Genomic DNA, 21976 nt, shown 5'->3' on the forward strand with positions numbered 1-21976 from the left:
TTTTTTTCTGTGTGTGTGTTTTTGAAAGAATTTAAACCTGGATCACATTAGAAGTTACTGAAACATACAGACTTGAAATTGTCAGAGGGTATTTTGCCTTTGAAGTCAGGGAGGCATCTTTGAAAAATTTTATCCTTTTTGTAGAAAATGGCAAAATCTCTTTGGGTTTTTTATTTTCATTTTCTTTATGGTGTAGTAATAGATATTATAAAGATGTACTTTATCCTTGCCGCTACCCCTGTATCACTTAATCACGCATTGGGAAATTGCTTCTGAGTAATGCTTTCAGTGCTTGCCTAGTTAGTAGAGATTATTTATGCAGACAGCCTAACGAAGAAGCAAGGACTCTGTGCAGCACGATTTACGTACAGAAATTAAGCAGTCAACAGGTTCTGCTTGGTAGGAATATTGTCCTTGAATTTTTCTACTTCTGAAAAATTTCCATGGCAACTCAAACCCAAACTTCTTTCCTGGCTCACAGCACACTCTTACACTCTTGAATGAACATTGGTGTTTTGAATTCTGCATGTCATTTCCAATCTGGCTTCTCATCGCTCCTGGAGCTGCGTTATTAAAACCAGCTGTTCGCATTGCTCTCTGTGTGTGTATCCACTATAATAAACGTTGTTTGCTTTTCTGTGCCAAGGTGCTATATCCTGGAGAATGATACTGTTCAGTGCGACACAGATCTGTACAAGTCACTGCAAGCTTGGAAGGACCATAAACTTCATATTGACCACGAGGTCAGTGGTGTTATCACAAGTCATGCATTTTCAGTGCGTGTTTTTAGCATGGTTCTGTGGGCTGATAGGATCATGCTGACTGTGTGTGTCTGGGTGTCTCTGCCCCCGCCCCCCCCCCCCCCCCCCAAACCTTTTGAACTTGCTGGCTGATTTCAGAATAGGTATTTCAGAGCTAATGAAGTTATTTCAAGTTTGTCAAGACAAGATGCTGAGTGGAGGGGAGAACTGCAACTGAAGGGATAGCTGCAAAATGTCATAAGCCTTATGAGATAAATGAGAGACTTATAAGTGGCCCCATCCTGGGAAAAATTTCATTTGGATCTTTTTCACATCCTGTCAGCCCTGTTCCCCAGTGTAGTTCTTGAAAAGAGCCTTCGACTGTCAAATATAAGCCCAAGGAAAAGTGAGCTTCATTAGTTTCGGTGCTTCTAGAATTATATTTTTTTTTTGCTTGCTTATGTTTTCCTTAACCCTTGCAATTTGGAGTTGAATTGTTTTTTCTTAGGCTTGTGTGTATGAAGAACCTGGAGATAATTTGCCCTATGAAATTTGTCTGTAAAAAATTCATCCAACATTTTTGTCACTGATACTGAAGAATATAAGCTCAAACCCTTCACACATGCTGTGTATGAAAGAGGCGGTCTTTTAAGGACCAGATAATGGTGGAACAAATGCCAAAGAGAAGCATAAAGAAAGGACCTCCTGTAAGCTCTTAGCAAATTACACAAATTCACAGCAAAGTCCTACGTAAGAACTTGTTGGCCTCCGTTTATGGTGCAGATTGACATATAGAAAGGCAGATAGATACTGAAAAACTTACCAGCTCTGCTAGGATTAAAAAAGAGCCATTTCAACATCACCATACTCTTTTCGTTTTTTCTTCAGAAAATGTAGGCTATGTGGAGTGCCAAGGAAAATGAGAGCTCACTTCTGTCCTGGTGTGTTCCTGATGTAGGATCACAGGGCTGGATTCTTCATGGATTTTTCTTGAACCCTCTGTCCTGTCTGTGCCTCAGCAGCCATGTGCTTCCACTAGACTTACGGTCACTGATGTCTAGTGGTAGTTTTGTAGTGACTTTGTTGTTCACGCGGGATTACTTTGGGTTTTTCTGCTGGGTAAAGAACCGAGGTAGAAGCCTGTAATACCCATCTGAGTGGAAAACAGCCACACTGTGTGTGAGCTGAACTGAACAAAGGCAGGAGTTTCACTTACTGGGGGGAAAAAAAAAAAAAAAAAAAAAAAGGGGCAGCTAAAAATAAACCATGTGGGTGGCACAATTAACTGCTAATCCATATCCCGTGTGGCCAGGCGTTGCTGAAGACCGCCACGCAAGACGCTGGAGCCTTGCTGCTTTGCTTTTCAAGAAGCTCTGACGAGGGGGCTTTGGAGCGCTCCCTCCCCATCCCCTTCTCAGGTTCCTCCCAGGCTGAAATTTAAGGGCTTCCTTTTCCTTTGAGTAACCTTTCTCCCCTCGCACGTGTGCTGTAGAGCACAAGAGGAGAAACCACAGTGGAATCGGGAGCGTTATCTACCTGAGGCTGCGTGCTCCCCGCGGCCCCCAGGGCCACGTTCCGCTTCCACATTCAGCGCTCAAAGCCAGCCAGCTGTACCAGCCAGGATTCCTTTTGGGAAGGCAGATAAGCCAAAAAAGCTTGTTAGTGGGGAGAGTCGTGGAAGGTGGTGAAGAGGAAGCATTTGCTGGCAAGAGAACGTGTTTGCGGAGGTTAGAATAAAACTTAAATCATGCTATATATATTTTTTTTAATCTGTATCTTTACTTTTTTAGATTGAAACTTTGCAAAACAAAATAAAAAACCTGAGAGAGGTGAGAGGTCATCTGAAGAAGAAGCGACCTGAAGAGTGTGATTGCAACAAGATAAGGTACTTGTGTACTTCAGAGCAATTATTGGTAGCGTTGCAACTGTGGCTGGTGTATGTCTCCACAGGAGAGATCAGAACCTCTTTTGTTCAGTGGTTGCCTACTTATGTACCCTTGTGTGGTGCTTTCGGGGGAGCTGAAGAGCAGAAGTACAAGGAGGCAGGAGTTTAATTGCCTTAGCGTCAAGTGGTGGTGATGTAACAGGGCACGTAACATGGCTTATAAACCTGTTAGTTATGCTCTTGTACCAAAGATGCTGCTATTAGATACCAGAGATTAATATTGTAAGCTGCAGGGTTTTTTTCCTGAACGCTTGCTTTCCACAAGGGCAAATTGTCAGTATGGTACAGTGTTACACAAATGTGTTTTAAAAATAATAGTGTGTAAAGTATATACATATATAGAGAAAAATAGATTAAATATATATAATCTAAAAAAATAATTGGGTGGGGAGATGAAGGAATCTCTTCCTATTCAGTTTTTTCAAGGCTGGATATATTCTCTCCTAGGATGCAATCAATCACTGCAATCCTTAGCAGCTATGGCAGGTGGGGAGGAATAACTCTATTTTTGAAACCATCACCAGATAATTTTCTTCGCCGGTGCAGATGATTTGTGAATTATGTGCAACGGGCACTAAAAACTGGGATTATGCATTAAGGTCTCTGCATAGCTGGTTCTCAGCTAAATATTTACAAAACGGCTGTAGGATCAGCCCACCCGTTGCATGGGAAGAAGGTTCAAGCACACCTGAGACCTTCTGGGCAGCAAGAAAGCTCTTGCTCTACCAATAAGCACAGCAGAAAATATTTCAAAATCAAATGTTAACTCAAATAGAATTTTCCCCTGAGAAAGCTGTTCAGAAAGAAACCAGGAGCAACTTCTCCTGACCATAGTGGTCACAGAGCAATCTCTGAGGCTGCTGTGAGCCAGATGTCACCAGGAGTACAGCAGCCACAGTACCACAAAAAAAGCGGTGAATGTACTCAAAAGCACAAGGCAGCCGTGCTGTTACCTGTGGCTAAAGCAGCTTCAACTCAGTAGCCTCTGTGAGAGGGCGTGGATGATACCGCTCTGTCTCACTGCTGTAACGGAATGAAGTTTTGAGTGTTAGACTTTAATCCTTGGAGGAAGGTACATAGTTGTTGTGCCCCATGTGGATTCTGCAGCGTAGCTTCAGCAACAGATCACAAAAACACGGAGACCGTCCGTTTCTTGGGTTACGCCAACCCATACGTGTGGAACCCGGAGCAGAAAGTGTTTCAGATGAAATCAGTATAATTCTAAATGGCAAATCCCCCAAAAGTTTGTATTGTTCTAATCCACTGCTTTCAAAACTGATGTTACCAACTGAGTTTATTTAATATAAAATGTAAAGATGAAGTTATCTTTATAGTTAAATGTTTTACAGTAAATATAAAGAATCTTGCGTTTCTCAGGCCTAACAGAGGAAGCATGTTTGTGTGTAGCATTATTAAGATGAATAATCCCACTGAAATCAATGAAATTAATCATCTCAGTTCTGTATGTTTAAGTGTTTGCAGAATTGCATTGAACTGGGATTTAGCATTTAGGATTAGTTAATGAAATACACAGTGTCTGCGCAAGATAAAAAAGTGGAGTGATGATAGTTCTTTAATAATCTTATTCTGTTAATTTGCTATAAGGATTAGATTTATTAAAGCTCCCAGTAGCATTAATAATTTAAAAGATCTGTTTTGGTTTGAAGGGAACTTTAGTCTGACAACTAACGAATTTTCATGTACTGTTTAGAAAATAACATTTATTAAGCTTAGTTTGTCCTCGCTGATTTGTGTGGATACTAACTCCATCCGTCAGAAACTACTGCCATTGACTAAGGCTGTTTTGTCTTTTTTTAACTTTGCAAACTGCACAGAAAGGAATTTGCTGCAAAATCTTTTAAGAGTTTCTGGAGACAGAGCCAAAACAGTAGAGACACCCAGCTAGAATCTGTACGTCTGCTTACGCCCCCCGTACCGCAGCACGTATTGGCCGCCGCTAGCGCTGGGACAGTTCCGTGCAGCTTGGTAAAGCTTTGCTGGAACTTCTAGGTGGTAACAACGGAGAGCAAAACCCTACCCTGTGATGTACAACTGGTATTGAAATGCTTTCATTCAGAAGGAATGACAGGAAGGTGGTATGGGCTTGTCATCTGAACGGATCGGTGAACATTCATTTGAAGAAGTGTTGTCATTGAATTACAGATCTATTGAGAACCAGGGGAAAACTAAATTTGAAAATTGTAGCTGGAATAATGTGTGGATGCATATTGCAGTACAGTGTTGGAGCACCAGATGTCACTGCGCGAGTGTGCCAAGGAGAGCGGCCGCACGGCGATACTGACCCAGCCGGGCTGGGCTGCTTTGTATTCATCACTGCATGAATCAATTGAAGGGAGAAGTGACACTGGATTAAATCTGCTTCAGATCCAGTGTGGTAGTGCGGTATGAACCGGAGCAACTGGCTTTCTGTTGTTCATCAACAATGCTGTTTTTCTTTTCCAGTTACCATTCAAAACACAAAAGCAAACTGCGGCACAAGGGATCTGGTCTTCATCCTTTCAAGTAAGTGAAGGGCTGTTCCTTTGGAAGAGGAAATGCAAAGACAGGAACACTGGGTCCACGCACACCAGTTACAGACTAAGCAAAATAGTAGTATTTCATTTATCCTGGATTAAAAATGATGAACACCCGGACATTTACCCGGAATGTAAAATGCTTGTACATTCTGTGATAAGGTTCCTGGTTTGGGAATGTCACATCACAGACTTCAGGCAAGTCTGTAAGCCCCTTTGGCTTCCCCGCCCCCCCCCCCCCCCCCCCCCCCCCAGTGCCATTGAATTGCAGAGTCATATCCAGAGCCATTTGGAAGCTATTTAATTAAAAAATACCGGTTCTTTCTTTCCCTCAAAGCAGCTTATTTTATTAGCTGCTTCATTTGTTTTTTAGGTGTGTTCAAGTATAATAGAGTCTGCATGATCCTAATGTTTCATGTGTGCAGGAAAGCCCTACAGGAGAAAGACAGGCTGTGGCTGCTTCGAGAGCAACGACGGAAGAAGAAACTGCGCAAACTGCTTAAGAGAATAAAAAATAATGACACGTGCAGCATGCCTGGTCTGACCTGCTTCACCCACGACAACCAACACTGGCAAACAGCTCCCCTGTGGACACGTAAGGAGACTTTGAACTAAGTTAATAGGTCGGCAGGCACTAGCTAAGCCGGGCTAGGATGCTGGGCTACTAGAAGTTAGCGGTGTCGTTAGCTAGGTAGCCACAGCCACACAGTTTTCCTCATACTAAATAATATCTGTTTCAGTGTTGGCGTTATCCTTGCACAAAAGGCAAGGGAGTTAAAACTGAACATCTACAGCTGCTGTGTCGGGTACAGTTATGTGTAGTGTCTCACCATCTGGAATGTTTCCCAACCAGAGAAGACAGGGAGAGCAATTAGCCAAGATGTTGCTTGAATTAGCCATGTCGTGTGGGTTAGGTGTGCGCAGAAGAAGCAGCTGGTGCTGGGAAGGCTTTCTCTGCTTTAGGGCTCAGCAGTGAGAGGAACTGTCTATGAATAAAGTAATAACATAAAGGGAAAGTAATAAACGGTGCTAAAGGCAGCGACGTGTAGCTTATGTCTGTGTAACGCCTCCCTTTGCAGTGGGGCCTTTCTGTGCCTGCACCAGCGCCAACAACAACACATACTGGTGCTTGAGGACAATCAACGAGACCCACAACTTCCTGTTTTGTGAATTCGCTACTGGATTTTTGGAGTATTTCGATCTCAATACAGATCCCTATCAGGTACCTGATCATAGAACAGCTCTGTACATACATCGTTGTTCCCTCTTGACGATATATTGAAACAGCGCAGTATTGGTGCAGGACGTAGATAAGGCCTACGTCATTTACCATAGTGTGATTTGGCTTCTTTCTTGTTGCAATTATTATGAAAGTTACCAAAAAGAACCCCTGTTTATTGCAGCTGATCAACGCAGTGAATACGCTAGATAGAGATGTTCTCAATCAACTGCACGTCCAGCTCATGGAACTGAGAAGCTGCAAAGGGTATAAACAATGCAATCCAAGGACCAGGAACATGGATCTGGGTAAGTGCCTCTCCCGTTCCACTCACAAACTCCCCAAGGGAAACAGGGCTCTTCATCATTATGAAACCTGAATCAGTCAAAAGGATTTTGTTATTTATTTGTACTAGTGATGTCCCGCTTATGGCTGCACACTCAAATTTTTGTGTTTGTTCGGTTCCTGTTATGTAATGTTTCTTAAATGAAGGCACTGTAATGCAGCGATGAGCATTGCTGAGATGCAGGGGAAGGAGATAAAGGAACAAAACTGGTGGAAGAGGGAAATACCCTCCCAACCACTACCAGTTCAAGGCGGAAGGGGCTTCTGGGGTTCGTCTACTCCAAACTCCTGCTCAACACAGGGTCATCTGCGAGGTCAGACCAGGTTACTCAGGGCTTCATCAGTCCCATCTTGAAAACCTCCAAGGATGGAGACTGCACAACCTCTCTGGGCAACCGGTTTGGCAGCTGAGTTTCAGCATTCCAGCTGACGGCACAATTTTAAAAAATACTTCTTTAGAGGCCGTGCAGCCTTGTGGTAAGCTGGCTTAAAAATAACTTAAGCACTAGCCTCCTTTTTGAAGTTAAAGCTGATCAGCTTTCCCTTGGTAGTGCCAGGTAATTGTGAGATAACAGCACATCTAAGAAGGGTTGCAACATGCTACCAAGAGATGTTATCTTGTAACTATGGATTGAAATTCCAAAAAGCAGATGGTTCTCTACTCTTGTTCTAGGTTAGTTTCATCATTTCCTATCCCTTACATTTTCTCTGGGTGTACTCAATAGATCTGCTTTTTTATACTGCTTGGGTTTGGGTTGGTTTTTTTTCAATAGTTAGTGACAACAGCAAACCAAAAGGTACACTTGCATTTCTTCTTTTTAAACTGCATTTCTTATACCCCTTAATATAATTGAAATAAGAAATGCTATTTTTCAAAAGCGCATGTAGATAGCCTTTAGAGCTTGAAGACCCCCATCCCCAAAATACCGTTATCTACCCAAGTCCACAATATTATATTGGGTCTTATTTAGTACATGCACCACACTGTGCATGTACATTCTGCACATTCTGAAATCAACAGGTTTTGGCATTTAAATACACCACCGAAGGACATTTGCAACCTTTCTGTAATGATATCTGTCCCAATTTATGACCTATTTTACCTAGAGTTAGGGATTAAATATGAAAATAACAGCTCCAGTTCACATGTATGGAAATATTTATCATGGCAATACACGTTAATCTGTTAATATTCTTAGGTCTTTTTTAAAATTGCGCCTTACCTGACACGTTATTCTGTTGCAAGCAGTGGTTAGTAACCTTGTTAATTTTTCTTCATCTAGGACTTAAAGATGGAAGCTACGAGCAGTACAGGTACATTTCAAAAAAAAAGCTGTTAAATTACTATTCTGAAGTAATGCTGAATGTCAGTGTGGGGTTGGGAAGCACATGGACAGGCACTGCCTGGAACGGCCCTTGCAAGACCTTTCCACCCCAGTTACTTTGAAACACTGGAGCTATTTCTATGTTACTTACAGCAGGTTCTCAACTTTGTAGTCAAAATTCAGGCTAAAGTCTTCTCCTTCCTCATCTTTCAGACTGTAGTGCTGGTGGTTTTCTTGGTGATGGTTAACTTTTTTCTCCTTTTGCTGCTTGAAAATTAGGCAGTTTCAGCGCCGAAAATGGCCAGATGTGAAGAGACCATCATCTGCCAAGTCACTGTGAGTTGGGAGCAGTTCACAAAAAGCATTCGTTTTTACTTACCTTTCTTCCCTTCACTTCTCTTTCTGCATGCAGCACTTCTTAACATCATCATTACTGTCATGGCACGTCCTCTAAATTATGCAAGAAATGTGATACTGCCATCGTTGCAGGCAACTACCGCTGTACATAACCTCTTGGCATCTGTTTTCTGGGAATTTAGGAATATTAAGGTCAAGGCAATTTTGAATGAGCAAAGGTGGATGCTCAGCTGAAGAAACCAGTTATGGTTAACTGTCATTAAAAATTAGAGGCCGTTATATCAGTTTTGTCTAAATTTAAACTTGTAGCAGCTACCTGGTGGTCTTTCTCATCATCCAGAAAGAACAAAACTGACGGTAGTTTCTCAGAGTAGAGAGAGTATCAGGTATTTATCTAACCACAGCCTCACGTGCTGTGAGCAAAAAAAAGCAAGTTAGAAGAGAAAGCAGACTACAAAACAGATCTGTACATCGCGTTTCATTCTGACATTATATTAAAATCTTGATTGCTTTTTGGTTACTTAACTGCCCATTAGAACTTGCAGATGATACTCAGTTCTCAACTTGCCAGAGCCCCAAGGTGAGACAACAGATTTAAAGACATGGCGAAGTTCCCTTTGCCGTGCCAGTTACTGTCACTCAGTCTCCCCTTGAAAAGAAAGTTGAGACTCCTGCTCATTAAAAATCATAAGGTGTCTCAAATGGTGAAAAAATACGTCCAAGTACCAGCATTCTCAATTCACCCACGAGGATTTGCTCATTTAACGGTATTATTTTTATTTCTAGTTGAAGAGATCCAAGACTGGCTTTAGAACCAAAGCGAAGCTAGAATTAATGAGATACAAATTTCTGTACAGGTTGACGTTTCAAACATACTTGGATTGTTTCTGTGATATACCTGCTGGATTTTTATAGGTGGTCCACAGTGTCTCCATTGGTTTTTTTCCTGCATGGAACCATGAAAAATATCTTTCTTTCTAACTACTTCCCACTAGAACATTACACGCTAAATTGTATTTGTTTTATTTTAAAGAGGACAACTGTGGGAAGGATGGGAGGGCTAACCTCCCCCAGCCGCTGCACCTCCATGAGGATACAAACTGGCCAGAACTTGAATCCATGTACAGACTCAATGAAAATGTGTTTGACTTCAGAAAGAATCGCAACATTAGCCTGGAGGAGTGGATAAACTTTGAGGCTGAAATAGATAGAATGTTTGCACTGGGGAGTGAATTAAATAGTTGCAGTGACACGATGGGAAACGCTGCCAGAACTAGGTGTCTCTGAAATCCACTATTGCACCTGCTTTTTGCTTCGGATTATACCTCACCAGCTTCACAAGGCATCTGACATCAAGATGACACCGCTAACACTGATCCGGGAATTGACAGAATTGGAAATACAGCCGCAGCCCGAAGAGGATTGCCATCCCAGCGGGCAAAGTGTACACAACGACAGCGCAAGTAAAACACAGTAAAAACATTTTTTCAGTTGTCATGAGAAAAACTTCAAAGCCAAGTATAACTCTGAAGCAAGATTTAGAAAACATGGACGCTTTTGCTTCTAACAGGGGTAAAGGTAATGGTGGAAGAGAACTCTTAAGAGATTCAGGAATTGAAGTGAGCAGCATTGAATATTCTCAACAACGTGGTATTTCTCAAATTTCCTCTAAGGATATGTTTTAGTTCCATGCCTACTTGTCCATCCTAGTGAGACCTCTAGGAAAATTAGGGAAAATCTTGACTAACAGGACGCCAGATTTTTGGAGGGGTTGTGTAAATATTGATCAATATACTGTTTGAAAATAAATTCCTTCAGGTTGTGAAGACTTTTGTTAATAAAAAGAGTGGAATGCCCACACACCATTTCTCAAAATGTTACTTAATGTTGCATAGTACATTTCAGAATTTATCCATTTTTAAAAGTACTGAAAATTTTCAGTAAATTTACATCTTAAATTTTAATGAAATCAGATTTGTATGAAGTTTTTTTATGTGGTAATATTATATTGCCTGTTCAAAACCAAAACAGTTCCTTTGAGAAAGCAGCATTTGCTTAGTAGTGTAACTTTTACATTTATTTTTAAAAAAGGCAGCTCCAAGAAGTTCAATACTTGTAGCCAATAAAGAATAATCTAGGTGTAGTTTAGTCTACAAAAGAAGTAGATGATCTGAATGACAGTTACTGTTTAAAGGCTTTTAAAGGGAAGAAACCATCATTTTACTAAGGAAGCACAGTGTACAGAGTCTATTTGAGTATTTTCATAAAGACCTTATTAAATACATTGTAGTACAGGCACTACCAGCGATACTTGTATTTATGATTTTTTTCATGTTAATCTGCTACCTGGTTTAGAGGCACATGCAGGAGGGAGCTCGTGACAGACTCGACCAGCTGTGGCCTTCACTCTTAAGAGGTACCTTTTTTTCCAAAACACAAACTTAATTTGCACTCTAGAAACACAGCCTAAAAATAAATCACGGAAATTATTTTGATACCTTCCCTTGCAGATTAGGAAATTCAAGTGGAATTATTTCACAAGGGATATAGAGCTCTAGTACCAAACCCCCATACTCCAAAAAATACACTTAGATTTAGGAACCAAGAAAAAAAAAATGCTGAGGAAGTGGCAGTGGGGTCTTGCACTGTACATGCTATACAGTAAAACTAGGCTTGAGCGTGGATTTGTATCACATGTAAATCAAATACGCTTCCCAAAATTTTTTTGAAAGGTTGTTTTTTTTTTTTAATTATGGAAGTAATGTACAATTGCCTGTCTTAATCTAGCCATATTTGTTTATAACCTGTTACAGATTCCATGGATTATCAGAAAGATCTGCTAGATGATAAGATCCCGGATCAATACAAATAAGTTAAAAATACTGAATTTAAACTCACCAACAGAAACAACAGCGTTGCTGCTTTCCAGAGCAGTGTTAGCTGTCTGCCATGCCCAGCAGGGATGCAGAAGGAATACTAGGTTAGATTAAAAAACATTTGCACTTACCCTTTTTTTTTTTTTTCATGTTGAGCCTATAGTCTTTGACAAGATGAGCGCGTGACTCAGTGTTCGTGCTCCCCTCACACCCTGGGCAGACAGCCGGGAAGTTCCCTTGTCCCTGTGCGCAAAATCTTGAGCCATGGGACTCGCAGGTGACACAAGAAGCAGCTGTCACTTTACGAAAGGTGGGTTGTCGCCAAGGCGTGGGGAAAGCTGCACCTCTTCGCCTTTCAGCGCTGCTGAAGACTACTATGGAAGTTGCAAAAGACATAAATTCCACTCAGCGTCAATGCATCTGTAGTTGCTAAATGGGTCTCTTGGGTGGAAGGGCTGAGGCTGTTACTCCCTTAGCTTTTACGGCCAACTAGGAAAAGAATTAAATTATTCACTATACGGAGCTTTCCTCAGCAATAGCACCAGAGTTCCTCTGACCTTCCCAGGATACAGTTATCGGCCTTAACATACTAGACAGCTAATACACCGTGTCACCAAGTTCAGATTTTAAATAGAAACCTTTATTTACATTATTATTAACATCCAAACACAAAAATCAGAAGAGCAGTAATACCTTACAACCAACTCTTTTATAAATCAGTCCCCATGATTTTTCTGTTTTGCAAAATAAAGATACAGATTTTTCAAGCAATACTTATAATGTAAACTAAACTTAAATGCAATTCTCAATACTGTATGCCTTCTCCTGAGAATTTTTTAAAATATTGCTATCAGAATTACATGGTTTCATACTTGCTGTATCATTGTGTCATCTGGTAGTCTGCACATAAATTCTAAAATAAAATGTGTGCTAATTGGTACAACATTTAAATAGTTTTGTCTTATGACTGAAAAATGGTCCTGATTTTCTAACTTTAAAAGCAGTATTTCAGGGAAGATTGGAAAAAAGTACTACACAGGAATTTTATAAAAACATGGTTTCTGTGATCAACAGAGCCAAGTAGCCAAACGATACTCGTTATGCGGCAGTGATCAGAGGTGGTTGTACTAACTAGTTGTTCTCTTCGTGTTGAAAAACGTTACACAGGTTGTTTTTAAAAAACACATTCAGAAAAATCTGCTGCTATAGAACCCAAACAGAATTGGTGGAGATATTAAACATCGTCAGATCTCAAGATCAGTTTTATTTACAGCAGTGGGTACGGTTTCCAAACTACATGTAGTATTTAGGATCAGTGCTGCCACGAAAGATGTCATCAATGCATTTTCAAAATGCCCCCCGCCCCCCACCCCCTGGCCCCCTTAATCAAGTTTAAACTAAAAATCTTTGGATTCAGCAAAAAAGTAGGTACTGGAAAGCTCCAACATTCTAACCACAGATGAGAAAATGATGATCCTTTATGGTATCAGTCAGGTACCAGTTACACACAGATGTATAAACAGAATCACTCATCTAAAAAAAATTCAAAGGGCACTATGTATAAAGTAGCATATAGTCTAAGAGCTCACCTAATGAAAGCAACCTGGGTTTGTAGCTTCCATCAATATAATGAACAACTACAAAATATAAAGATTGTTCTAGTCTGGTTTAATATAAAAAGCAAGGGATTGTTGCCTTTCAACTTCAGTAGGCAGCACTTAACAAATAAGATACGTTCTAAGAAATAAAAAGGAAGATAAAAGTTCCTTAGGCTTTTAAAAGTTTTGCATTAAAAAACACACATGAAGTGGACTGAAGATTTCAAATAAATACTATCACCTAATCTACATACTCAGTACTAATTGCAGAGACAAGGTTGCATAAAGTAGATTAATTGAATCTACATTCCCTTTGGAGCACACCTGGCTGTATGTTAAGGATGAACGTTTTGAGAATATCTCTAAAGTTATTTCTATTACAATGGAAGATCACGGAATATTCTGAACTAACAAAACCACCTCCTGCTTACAGTACCAAGAAGAAGCAATCAAGAACACACATTTTTTTTTTCTTTTCTTTTTTTTTTTTTTTTTACTCACTTGGGAGAAGTCAGTTTTCCATTACACAGTGAACAACAGAACAAAAGCACCACACATCTTAAACATTTCTGGGTCGTCCCTTACGGAAGTTCAGAGGTTTGACTTGTAACTGCCTGAACCTGGAAAAACTGCAAAGGGATCTTCATTCCACAGAACCAAAACAGGCAGCAGGAAGGGGGGGACGACTATCAGCAAATAATATGAATAAATTTGTAACCAAACTTAAATACTGATATGAGAGAAACCTGCTTAGAAAATACATTCATTACTATTAGAACAATCCAATGAGGTGCAGACATTTGGTTAAATTGTGGCTTAATATCCTTAAAGATTTCTGAATGTCATGTAACAACAAATATTTTGCAACAGACAAACTTTGAAGAACATTTACAGTTCATTAAAATCAACCAAAAAAGACACAATCCAGATTCATCGACTGAAAAGGCAACAGATAATAGAGAGACATGACCGTCATGACAAGTCGTAACATCTTACACTGCAGAGCCTTTTGCCAGATCACCTTATGTAAAAAGAAATGTAACAAAGCGCGCACAGGTGGAGAAAGCATTTAAGAACTGGTCTTTTATAAAAAGCTATATGTTAAAGATGTAAAAATAAATGAACTGTTGAAGACCAAAGAATAGAAAGATGTGGGCCAAAGTCACCCAGCTTCAAAGTCATTAAATTTAATTAAAAAGAAGAAGAAAAAAAGAAAACAAACAAAAAAACCCCTATTTGGACCTCAACTACACTGAGTTTACAGAAATCAATTTTGTTAAATATTTAGCTTCACAAACTCTGCAAAAATGAGTTAGTGACCTACAAAAGTCATATATATAATACATTATCTTAAAGATCATATTTACAAAATTTATTCACAAAAGACTGCAAAATTCTGATTCAGACTGCAGTGCCTTGCCTTGAGTTTTATTTTCAAAAAGATGAAAGATTATTGCTCTAATTTCCATACACAGAAAACATTACATTATGCAGTCTTTTCAAATAATTCTTAAGAGATTGTGTTTGAGAAGGAACATGAGTACACCCTACCTTCATATTAAGTCCTTATCAAAGATATTGCATTAATCCATTATATAGTCTTTTATAAAGTGCACTCAGCTGCACATCAATATGTAAGTATTTGTCACAATTGTGTTTTAAATAATTTAAATTCATTACCCTCTCTTTTTACCCCTTGGCTTCAATGGACAGGATTTTGGACTAGTATGTGCCAATTCATTTTGCACTGCTACTTTGCTTGGGAAATCTTGACTCTTGGGGGTAAGAGATTAAAAGCAGCATATATATTCAGGATTTAATATAAAAGAGTCAAGGCTAGGAACTACATTCTCTGTCAGATATTGTTACTAGAGAAATCAGAAAATTCTTGCCACCGTGACTTCTCCAGGCACTTTTGTCTGCCTGTAGTTCAAGGGCTTTGGATAGCTACAGTAAATAGATAAGGCATACCAGGAGTCTACCCATCGTATCTACCAAAATGCCATTGCCAAATTCACATTTCTAGAGGCAGAGCGCCAAAAATATTTATGACCTTTTTTGTACACCACAATATACAGTAATACAGAGACTGCTTCTACTAAAATTTATTTTTGTTGGGTTGGGGTTTTGTGGGTTTTTTTTCCTTTGAATGGAGTAACTTAGGACAACATGGCGATTAACAGGAAAAAAAATCACATTTCCGTAAGGCCAGTACTAGTTGCTGTGAAGAATGCGTAGCTTTCCTTTATAATACTAGTGCATCATTAATACAGCGCATTCTTGTTTGAAGATATGGTTCTAGGTGTCAGCAGTATTTCTGTTAAAGAAAAGAAGAAATAATTACCAGAGAAAATAAAAAGCACCTTTTCTGGAGGAAAAAAAAAAAAAAAAAACCCACCAAGAAAAAAAAAGGTCAACATACTGCATTTGGAAAAGTACTGACAGTTTCTAAGCAGAAGAATTTTATTTTTATTTATTTATTGCTCCGCTTTGAAGATAAATTTGTAGACAAGAAATGCTGTCCCAGAATTTCCTCAACATGTTATTTGGGTATCTTCACTGTAGGACATGTGAGTTTGGAAAATCTGGCATTCCACTGTCCTGTTCCCCTCTTTATAAAAGGTACTTGTTATATCAAAATCCACCAATGCCTTACTTATCCCCTCCAGAAGTCCTCAGAATATTTTGGCTGCTTCCTTAGCCACCTTAGAGAAAATTTCATGAGGTACCTTCTACTTGAATAAATTTAGCTTACCTCAACATTACATTGCTCATCCCTTGGTATTTTGTGGAAAGATTACAGTAAAAGTATATTTAGTATTTCAGCCTTCTTTGCAGTGCCTGTTACTAGCTCATTTTTCCCTTAAATAAGGGGCCTAAATTTTCCAGTTTCTTGCCATGTGAACACAAGCTATTCTAAGGTATTACAAGGGTTGGTATTGTCACTCGCTTCTGCCAAAGAAGGATACTGTGCTACCAGGATTCTTGGTCTGACTCATGAGAGCTATTACCTATATATAATCTCTTTTACATCTGCTAAAGATGCTTTTCACAATCTCTGCGTTTTGCTTTCTGGGGTTTCTCCAGGCTCAGAAGTATTTAAGCATCCTTCATGCTGTTTAAGCCATGATCCTACCTGTGATATTTCAAAGTCAACAGCTAATCACAGCGTACGGCTCGGGTTCATCATGGATTTGATTTAAGCATCATTAAAAATAAGGTATCTCTTGGGACATACAAATGGTAGGTCCACAGATATAAACAGGATAACTGAGAACAGGATTGTGCCAGAGGAACAGCTTGAAGCAGATTGTATTCAATGGGAAAAGAATTTATGGATCTCTTCATCCATTTTTATGTACAACTTACCTGGTCTGGACCCATAGGCATCCCTGACATAGGCATGGTATTAATATTCATCTGTCCGATATGGCCACTGCTGCCATTCATGTGCATCATGCTGTACGCTGCCGGACTACCTTGATGGCTGAACTGCTGCTGTGGGAAAGAACTGAAGCACAAAAAGACAAACAAAATCACCTTCCAAGAAGTTTACACATTGATATATTGCCTTCCCTGCACCAGCTGTCAACACATGAAAGAGAAAATTATTTGTATATTTCTGGTTTCTACTCAATACCTGTTTAATGCAGGAACCAAACTTTCCCTCTCAAAAGGGATTTTGAGGTTTTAGATACACAAAGAAGTATGTGTATGCATTTCCTATTGTAACCTTTTTGGAAGCTTCTGTTAAGGGCTGCACTGTCCATAGTAACACTGTTCTGAACTGTATTCCCCTCCGCCCCCACGTTATTTTTTTTCAATATTCAAAGACTATGTTGTTTCCAGTTACAAAGATTGCAGAGCTCCAATATGAATAAATGGAGCTAAGCATAATAAGATACATTTCATCAGTTGTATTTCCTAAACCAAAGCAGGATCAAGGGCAGTACAGACATTACAGATATAATTTTTTTTCCCTCTTCTAAATCCTTTTCCTACTACAACCCATTGAACAGAGCTTCTGCTTTCAACAGAACAAAAGACTGAAGTTCACCTGCTCCTGGCCACGCTGCCCGACGGCCAGCCCTTCATCTCGGGGGACTGGTACATTGTTGCTGTCTGAGGATGCTGCATCATAGGATTCTGGGAGGGTCCAATTCTCGATGACATCATTGAGTTGGGAGGGCTTGATACTCTGCTAAAGGCAGTGTCAGGTTGTTGGCTTATTCCTTAAAAGATGAAGGACAGACAATATACTTCAGTTACCATCACCCGGCACTTTAGTTTGTTTTCTTGCAATGATGGGAAGGGAAATGTCATCCTTTTTTGCAGAAGTACTTTCTGTTTCTCAGAATGATTGGTATTTAGGTAGTTTGCATTAATAATAAATGAAGAAAGGGAGAAGAAAACCAGACAGACAGAAAAAAGCCATGTTAGTACTAGTACCGTAGTTCGGTGGATAGGGGAATTGCTGTGGAGGAACTTGAGCCATTGGAGGGCCTGTCAAAGCACTATCCATGCTTCCTGAGGCAGTCACGTTTGGTGGTGGGCTGAAGGCCTGAGGTTGCTGTTGCTGCTGCATCATCATTGCCATCCTCTGTTGTCTAAAATGATGACTTATTAGCTCCCTGTTACGCTGAGCCACCATTTGAGCATTAAGAAAACCTTGCTGCTATCCCCCAAAGAAAAGAAAAATCGTATTAGAAAACGCTTCTACAAATGAAATCATGTCAATCAAACCACCTACACTCTAAGACCCAACATACCCATTCATTACCCGAACAGAAAGGTAAGAAAACCCACAACCAGTACAAACATCATCAAAACATCAGACAAAAGTTTTCATTCATTTGTCATTGGTGCTAACAAAATGACAGATCGGCTATCATATCCTGCATGGAAAAGACTACTGGCACACTGTATTGATAGCATGACCTAAGGAACAAATCCCTCTGGAATCTCATCAATAAGAGAGGTAAGAAACCCACCTTTAATTGTACAGGGGAAAAACCAAACAAAAAGGAATACTGTGGAACCATGAAAGAAGCTCCAAATTCTAAACATATGTGTAAAAGATGTCTCTATTTAAAAATTACTGTTTCAGATGGCTAGTGTAGTAATTACTAACCTGTGATCCCACCTGTGGCTGCATAACTGGTCTCATCACTGACGTATTACCACTAACTGGATTTTCCATCTTCATTTCAAGCGACTGACGGGTCTGATTCATAAACTTGGAAAGAGATGTTTTAGCACTATTAGCTGGAAAATACCAGTATCTGAATAAAGTAATGGCAACTCCTCCAAAAAACATTCTTTACAGACCTCCTGAATCCATGAAGTGCAAAGGTTAATTTTTGCCTTGTCTGATGTACCTGAAGTACCAAACTATTCGGTTAAGCAGCTCAAACACACACAAAAAGAAAACCCCTCCAAACAGTACAGCACTAACCGGCTTTTTTTTCCTTCTCTTGAAATTGGCACTTTTTAAGAATAAATCTATAGCACACTACTTGTTCCAAATCATGTTTGGGGCAGAAGGGTATAACCACTAGTTTTGCTTAAAATAATAAAATTTTGCCTCCTCTCCTCGCCGCCACAAAACCCCAAAGCCATACAGATTGAATTAGCGTCATAAAACAACCAAGAGAGAACGCAGTATTTCCTAAGGGTTAAACATCGCCCTTCCATGTCACACAGCACTATCTCAGTTTTCCAAGTTATACGTACACTGTATTTGATATCAGGACTGCATTTTCACAGGGGGAACCCAATGCTGAAATCATGCAATGCTTTCAGCCCCGTGTCAAGGTCTATGTGTCTGTACCTACTCTCTCACCTTTCATTCTAAGAAGATACCTCAAATGACATCAAATCAATAAATGGAAAGCAAACTTGTATTTCAGTAAGCCCAAATGATTCATTAGAAAACATAGTGAAAAAGTAACATTTGATTCATAGCAGAAATGCAGCTGCCCATTTAATGGTATCAGTGAGATTCAGAATAAATCTTAACATGGATAAAAAGATCATCCAGAGCTACGTCGTACAAAAGTATTGTTTTTAAGTACCAATAGTGGTGTGTGCTGCAGGAACCAATCCAATCTGTAGCTAAGGACGCTGGTGAAGGACAAACACTTGCCCTAATACAGGTTCTTTCACTCCTACGGCCATAAGGCACTCAGTGTGGAAAGCGCTGTCAAGACGAAAGATCTGTCCTTTCAATCATCTGCCGTATTGTCAACTTTCATATTTGTGAAGCAACACAATTCAGTGTGCACCTTATTCCATTCCAAAACAAGAAGAAAGTGTAAACGCAGGAGCACAAGATTACCTGCTGCCCCTGAAGCCTCTGCTGGAGCTGCATGCGGAGCTGCTTTGGTGTATTGGTTCGAGGTCTCATCACATTTGCTCTAGGATGCATACTTTGAAGTGGAAAATTGCTCTGTTGGCTCATCTGATTCATCACTGAATTAAAGGATGGCTGTTGTCCCTGAACGTTACTAAAACCTCCTGGCATTGCTGCCCCTTGCCCTTGATAGGGCTGACCATATAATGAAGGCTTCTGGTCAATCATAACTGAAGATTCCTGACCTTGAAATGAATCTTGTTTGGGTTCCAAAGCTTGTCCCTTCAACAGATACAAAAGTGTTTTCACTAGCAGTATATTCTTTAAGTAGGAATTCCTAAAGAAACAACAAAGCTAATACAGCATAGAACAACCTTGGGAAGAAAAACTCTTGGGAAGAACATAGTATGGACAGATTACTACTAGTTTTGTCTTCAGACAAATGAAATAGCAAAAGCTGGTTGCTTTTCTTTTTTTAATCCATTCTGCTGCACGCTGCTTACATTGGCAGACCAGTATCATTAGTCCAGCCCTTCTGCACTTTTTAAACTGCTGTTGGTACAAATGACAGTGTGATTCTCTGGTTTTTTTTAGAAAGTTCCAAATTACTCATAGAATTTCTTTTTCCTATTTGCTAGCCATGCAAATTCAAGCTGGAACTGGAGATGGAAGTGTCCTACTCACTAACATGTCACTGCCAGACAAATATTTCACAACCCAATCTCAGCTGACAACAGTTTACCAAAGAAACCCAACACAATTCACTGCTTACAGAATTATAATGATTTACACCCAAAAAAAAGCCCCCTAGATACCAAGGCATATTACAATAAACTTAGATCAGAGGATGCCATTTTACGTTTTTGTAATGCACAAGAAATACAATCATTACTGAGCTTCCGAAAGGTACTTCCAAAGGCAGATTTAGGAAAATGAAGACAAGGAAGTGAGGAGAGAGCGAGTGAGGAGGCCCTCCCTCTTCACTTTATTTTCAGGTTACAAAATAAGGCAGGTTTTTGGAAAACAAATGGCCAAAATCTCTGTTCACTTACTTGGTTTACAAGATCAGGAATTCCTAATGCTCTGTCAATTTCTTCCAGACCTGTGACATCCGTATTACTCAGCAGCGTGTGCAGCTGATCCAAAAGTGCCCTTTCATCATTCTGGCCTTCCATGTTTGGTGCCGAACATAAGAGGTCATCCAAAGAGTTTCTAACTAATTGTCTATAAATATAAAACCATTACAACCATTATGGACTATAAAGGCATATATGTAGTTTATATATAATATATTGACCTGGAGATAATGAAATACTATAATCACCCAGAAAACTGAAGTAAAACTGAATAAGTCCCAAATTTAGGTCCTAAAATGCCCCGTCAACTGCCACATATCCTCGAACACATGTAAATTGTGTTTTGTCCTGGCTTCTCCATGTGCCAGCAAGACATGATTTCAGACTTTCCCACCTCTTTTTCTCCATGCCTCCCAACACAAGGATGGATTGATTTTGTTAGCAATACCTTTTTTGTGGAGCTGGGTTAAAAGATACCCTACGTCATATCATCGGTAGAAGCAGAAATAGATTCTGACTCCAATCTGTTATCCCCGCTATATATACTACATTCATATTTGTCCAGGTCTTAAAGTCTTCTGACAAACAGCGAACTTAAAGTTATATTAAAACCTTCCCCAATTCTACCTGTTTTGTGAGCCCCGCGATGCTTGCTCCATGGACAGCATGTTGTCAGGCCACGATCCTGGTTGGTTAGATGGTCCTGGCTGTCCATATGGATTCCCCCCCATGCCAATGTTTATCTCATTTGGCCCTGTGAGGTAAAACATTTGTGTGTTTTTTAAAAACAAAAAGGTGTCATTTTGCTCTCCCAATGCTCACCCAAAGCATTGTGGATGAGTACACAAATTGTCAAGCAGCTTCACAAGCTTTCCATTAACATGTTGTAGAGTGTGTACATACATAAATTCAGAATAATTTTTAAATACAATAGACCACAGCTTTAAATACGACAGCAATCTAAAGCTGCTACCCTGTTAGAGCCTAATTGCCATTTCTAATCCTTAAACTCCTAAAATAGGATCTTTTGGCAGATTCAGCAACTTTATATCCAAAAATATATGGGGTTTCTGGCCAATGAAATCTAGGTACTAGCAAATATACATTGTTACAGGGACATCAACATTTGGCATTTTAAATTCCAAAACAGGGTGAAAATCAAAACTGAAGGTACATAACGCTTTGCTCTCCGGGAGTACGCCCTGCCTTCTATCTATTCAGAGACATACAGCACTACATAGGGGAGTTTGTGTCATCCCATTACTTCCCAATATTTGTAGGAGTCACCTAATGATTTCTAGCTAGCTAAGCTGAGGAATGCTGACTCAGTCATGACTGCACAAATTTCTTCCTGATTTAGACTCATATCCACACATCACATGGAAACAGTAAGTCAGAAAGAACTAGTAACAGTCCTGGTAGCCTTTCATGATAGAAAAGGAAAAAAAAAGGAATGCCACTGTCTATTTTGTCCCTTTTTGGGCACACCAGCATTGGCACATTAGACAGGACAATTTCAGCTTTAGGCTAAACCTTTGTTAGTGATCTAGAACAGAAAAAAAGCACAGGCTTTAAGACCCTCTTGGTATTTCAAACATGCAGCTTATTT

At 39.7% G+C, this 21976-nt stretch overlaps 2 protein-coding genes across 18 annotated transcripts in view; one reads left to right on the plus strand and one right to left on the minus strand.

The window, feature by feature from the left end:
* SULF2 (sulfatase 2) overlaps positions 1–12286 on the plus strand; it is a 162766-nt gene extending 150480 nt beyond the window's left edge. For 11 of the 15 annotated variants that reach the window (XM_037403289.1, XM_037403294.1, XM_037403288.1 and 8 more), the window contains 7 exons: positions 647–743; positions 2531–2625; positions 5149–5208; positions 5645–5814; positions 6299–6441; positions 6623–6746; positions 8067–12286. In XM_037403289.1, coding sequence (XP_037259186.1) covers positions 647–743; positions 2531–2625; positions 5149–5208; positions 5645–5814; positions 6299–6441; positions 6623–6746; positions 8067–8230 — 853 coding nt within the window. In that variant the 3' untranslated portion in view covers positions 8231–12286. The remainder of the gene's footprint in view (positions 1–646; positions 744–2530; positions 2626–5148; positions 5209–5644; positions 5815–6298; positions 6442–6622; positions 6747–8066) is intronic. The other 4 variants (XM_037403300.1, XR_005106603.1, XM_037403301.1 and 1 more) reach the window with 4 other exon arrangements.
* Positions 11214–21976, minus strand: part of NCOA3 (nuclear receptor coactivator 3) — an 85729-nt gene continuing 74966 nt past the window's right edge. The window contains exons 17-24 of one of the 3 annotated variants that reach the window (XM_037403286.1): positions 20995–21121; positions 20344–20515; positions 19277–19573; positions 18071–18175; positions 17389–17611; positions 16997–17171; positions 16309–16450; positions 11214–15256 (exon numbers count right to left, since the gene is read on the minus strand). In XM_037403286.1, coding sequence (XP_037259183.1) covers positions 15245–15256; positions 16309–16450; positions 16997–17171; positions 17389–17611; positions 18071–18175; positions 19277–19573; positions 20344–20515; positions 20995–21121 — 1253 coding nt within the window. In that variant the 3' untranslated portion in view covers positions 11214–15244. Of the gene's footprint in view, positions 15257–16308; positions 16451–16996; positions 17172–17388; positions 17615–18070; positions 18176–19276; positions 19574–20343; positions 20516–20994; positions 21122–21976 lie in introns of all 3 variants that reach the window. The other 2 variants (XM_037403285.1, XM_037403287.1) reach the window with 2 other exon arrangements.

Source organism: Falco rusticolus, chromosome 10, assembly GCF_015220075.1.
Source record: "Falco rusticolus isolate bFalRus1 chromosome 10, bFalRus1.pri, whole genome shotgun sequence".
NCBI classification, from domain to species: Eukaryota; Metazoa; Chordata; class Aves; order Falconiformes; family Falconidae; genus Falco; species Falco rusticolus.